At 32.1% G+C, this 4,286-nt stretch overlaps 1 protein-coding gene across 1 annotated transcript in view; it reads right to left on the reverse strand.

Annotated features, from left to right (window-relative positions):
• LOC107643050 overlaps positions 1,024-4,286 on the reverse strand; it is a 6,492-nt gene continuing 3,229 nt past the window's right edge. Inside the window, exons 6-11 of the mRNA XM_016346587.2 lie at positions 3,853-4,195; positions 3,143-3,242; positions 3,003-3,062; positions 2,486-2,572; positions 1,976-2,116; positions 1,024-1,724 (exon numbers count right to left, since the gene is read on the reverse strand). Of these exons, the coding sequence (XP_016202073.1) occupies positions 1,395-1,724; positions 1,976-2,116; positions 2,486-2,572; positions 3,003-3,062; positions 3,143-3,242; positions 3,853-4,195 (1,061 nt within the window). The 3' untranslated portion in view covers positions 1,024-1,394. The remainder of the gene's footprint in view (positions 1,725-1,975; positions 2,117-2,485; positions 2,573-3,002; positions 3,063-3,142; positions 3,243-3,852; positions 4,196-4,286) is intronic.

Raw genomic sequence — 4,286 nt, forward strand, 5'->3', positions numbered from 1 at the left:
AAAAAAAAAAACTATTTATCCTTTAAATTTTTAGCTTTTAGTTGTGTTTTGATTTAAATAATATTATTTAATTAATTTAAATATTTATTTTTATAGAAAGTTATTTATTTTTTATGTGAAGTTACTTATTTTTTAGTTTTTTTTTTTAAAAGATTGAATGATGAATAATTTTTAAAGATATCTAATTACACTGATGAAAAAAATATTAATATTTGTTATTTATGGCATGTTTTTCTTGTATTTTTTTATTATTAAAGACCACATAATTGAACGAAAACTGAGTTGAGTATTTAGAAGCCTAAAGCAATCACTAACCCATGTTATTCTAACCGGTCATCATTTTTCCGTAAACACGAAGCATGCGACGTGAATTTTTAAAAATTTTCCTAAATAAATAAGAACTTAAATAAACCTAAACCAAAATCATATATTGTGGTGGTAAATGAATTTTTATATAACATAGAAATGTGTATTTTTGCAAATTATAGAACTTTAAGGATTTGACCTTAATATTGAGTATTATGAAATTGCCAATAACAATTTCAGCAAATATATTGAAATGCAATTACAGGAAAATATAAAATAACTGCAGAATTTTTTCCTTATAATATCGGCAGAAACCCCTAAAATTAATGCTTCATAATTTGATAACACATCTATCGAGAAAATATTCAATTTGGTCCTGAAATTATACTTGAATTTCAATTTAGTCCTTGAAATTTAAATTGTCTCAATTTAGTCTCTAAACTTTTCAAATTTTAATCATGTTAGTCCCTGCAATGATTTATATCACAGAATCAATCGAAAAGTTTAAGAATTAAATTAAGGCAATTGAAATTTCAAAGACTAAATTGAGACTCGAATGTAACTTCAAGAACCAAATTTATGTATTTTCTCCACATCTATCGGTCTATCCTGTATAAACGTTAAAAATCCATCGTTGGTAGACCCATGTTGTGTACTTGTGTAGAAGTTTTTTTTTTTCTTCCCAATAATAATAATCACTCTTATCTAAGTATTTCATATTTTTGAATATTTCAGTGCTTCTCAACACGTGTCAAATTTCTGGAGGCGGAAAAATCTACAATCTTTTTGCCATTCTATCATCACTCACGCATGCCACCATTAATATACCTCTGTTGATCCATCCTACAAGATGATACTGTGTATTATTCTAATCTACAAATCTACAGCATCTAAGCTTAAAGAGTTTATTAGTACAAATTGTTAGGTATGAATTTCAAATATAGTAATAGTAGGTTTATCTAGTACTTAACATCTCATTTTGTTAAAATGTCCATGAATTTTCTTTAAGCACCTACTATCATTTCTTCGCTTTCTCAAACCATGTATGATCCATGGCATATAAGAATCTCTTAAAGAGGAGTAAGATGTCATACCCACCATGGCTTGTCTATTAGATCCTTTGTGAACATGTACCTGAACCTAGAACTGTAAGGCAGCCATTCTATGATCTGAGATGTCTTTTTATTTGATTTACGATCAAGGCACTTCTGTATTGAATCATGGAGCTTCTTGTCAACATTCTTCGTAACCCATCCAAGGAGATCATCTAAACTGATTGATGCTTCTTTGGAGAACCTTTCCATCAACTTTGGGAGAAAAACTTTACGTGACTTCTTCACAACTACATTTGATTGAAGAAACTCTCTCATGGCCGTGTTCAGTTCTTCTTTCAAATTTGATGCTGAATAAACCTTAAGCTGCAGCATTTATAACAACAAAACATATGATCCACTTTTTAAAATGTGTGCATCCTCAAGAGAGGAGAATTATGGATGCAAATTAAATCTATATCATATTTGTTTTATACTTGTGCTTCATCTTTGAAATAGCAGTTATGTAGACTCGATAAGAAAAGCACTACATGAGTAGATTACTAACATCATATTTTCCTAGTGATAGTCGAACTGCAATTCTATGAAAGAAAAAATATAAATGAGAGAAAAATTACCAACGGATCTGACCATGCTCCAGTACAAAGGGCAAAGCAGACAAGCGGTTGGGAATCAGTGATACCCAATTTTGAACTGATACGTTGTCTTTCTTCACCATTTTTCTTCCTCATTGCAGTGGACACAATGCTCTCAAGCCACTACATTCGGCAAAACATAAAATAGAAATATGTAATTAGATAGGGAAACAAATAAAAAAGAGGTCCTGATGGTCTAAGAATCCCATCAATATTAGTATTAAAATTTATTGGTGTTTTATAAAGTTGTCTTCTGATTCTAATGTTATACTGCAAATCCTCTAAGTTTGCAAGATCATAAGAGAAGATCTAATCATATTTACAGTTCTACGAAAGCATAGATTACATCATTACAAGCACCAGATGCAAATCAAGTGAAGCGTACTGCCGCCAACAGGCAAAAAACAGAAAAACATCTTTGAGTGATCATTATATTCAATTACTTGACAATGTATTCATAAACCTTGTAACTCATTAGGATAAGATGAGTACCCGTCCAATGCGGGGTGTTCTGAAGCAAAATATTGATTGCTCTATCGCATTTGCACTTATGATATGGCCGCCAATATTGTAAGAAGCCTGCACTACACATATAAACACATGAATTCATATAGGGCACGATGTATCCAATATCTATGTAAAATAAAAATAAAAGGTGATATCACAGTGAAATTGTATCAATAAGATGAAAAGTGCCAAAGTTCTACGACTGATATCACATGTTTGCATTCACTTCTAGACATCACCTAAATGTCCTAGACTGGCGTGGCAATTTTACTTGGAATTAATTAGAATGTGCAGAAAAGAAGGGTCTGTCTCTGATTTTGGGATGCTGGTGTGGCTACAAAGAGAGAATTTAATTGGCCCTTGTAAACATGGCGATTGAATGGTCTAGACAAAATTCCTAAGTCAGATATACTCCAATCAGCATGAAAAAGTTTCACAAAATGTTTTATAAACTCAGAATTTGCTTAAAGACATTATACAATAGAATAATAAAGAACAATACCTTGTGAAACAAGGCTAACCTCCTGAGAGTGCCCTGGGGAATTCCATAAGCTAAATATGCCTGTCAACAGACCAAGAAAGTTATATGTGTTGAAAATTTGTAAAACAAAATCACTTTGATCATGGGAGTGTGAACATTACATGCATCACAAGTGCATTATGCACATTGATCCAGAAAGCAATTTGTCCATCACATTCCATTTGACTGACATTCACCTTTTCCAGTTGTTCAACTAGAATTCTGAAGGTAAAGAGACAAAAGAATGTGTTAAGTCAACAACTAATTCAAAAGTAATCAAGCACAGGCATCAACATAAAATGATTATACAACTAACTGAAATATTACCCATTAGTTAGGATTGGCTACATAGATAAGATAACATCATTGGATTCAATCAGAAACAATTTCTTATTCTGAAAATGCAATTAGATCAAGTTTTTTCAGTAGTTTTTCATAGTTGTGTTTAATGTTTTATAATTAATGGAATAGAAAAAGCAGGTGCATGCTGGAAAAAGAAGGGAATGAATAAAACAGAATGAATAAAACAAAGTTATATTCGCTCTTGTTTGGTTGATCTGAAAGTAAACGAAATATAACTTAAATTAATGTTGTTTCAAAGTTATACTAATAAAGGAACAGAATTGGCAAATTATATTGTTTAGAGTATATAATCTTTATCTCCTTTCCACCCCCAATTATGAGGAATTAACGAAGGGCATTGGTTTCACTTTTCCCTATTTCCTTAACATTCCGCTTATTACTCATCCTACTCTATCCCTGTCTCCAGTTTCTTGAATCCAGTAGACGAATTTATTCAAAGTTATCCTACTTCTAAAATTTAAGAACCAACCTGTAGTTGTTGATGGCATAAGAAGCATGAGAAGAATGACGTTTACGAGTAGATATCCAAGATATTTCCACTGCCGATTTGCAAGACCAGTCTCGATCCTCTCCTACTCCATGTCGAGGCTGTATAGCATTGGTTGATGACCTTGACAATAAAGGTGACCTACTATTTTCAGCATTTATGGAGGTTGCACTTCGGAGCCAGCAATATACAGTGGCCATGCACCTCACCATCTCCTCAGACAGCCTACTCGGACACTGGTATAGATGATCTTTTAATGTTCGCAATACTGGAGTTTTGTCCATGGTAGAAAACTTCTCTTGAACCTGGCATATGAATGAGGTAAGAACATCTTCATTATACCAGTTCCATCTTTGACATAGCATTGTATATAAACTGCTATTTAGGTTCACATAAAAAAAAAATTCAACATATAC

The sequence above is a fragment of the Arachis ipaensis genome, chromosome B05 (genome assembly GCF_000816755.2).
Source record: "Arachis ipaensis cultivar K30076 chromosome B05, Araip1.1, whole genome shotgun sequence".
In the NCBI taxonomy this organism is placed as follows: Eukaryota; Viridiplantae; Streptophyta; class Magnoliopsida; order Fabales; family Fabaceae; genus Arachis; species Arachis ipaensis.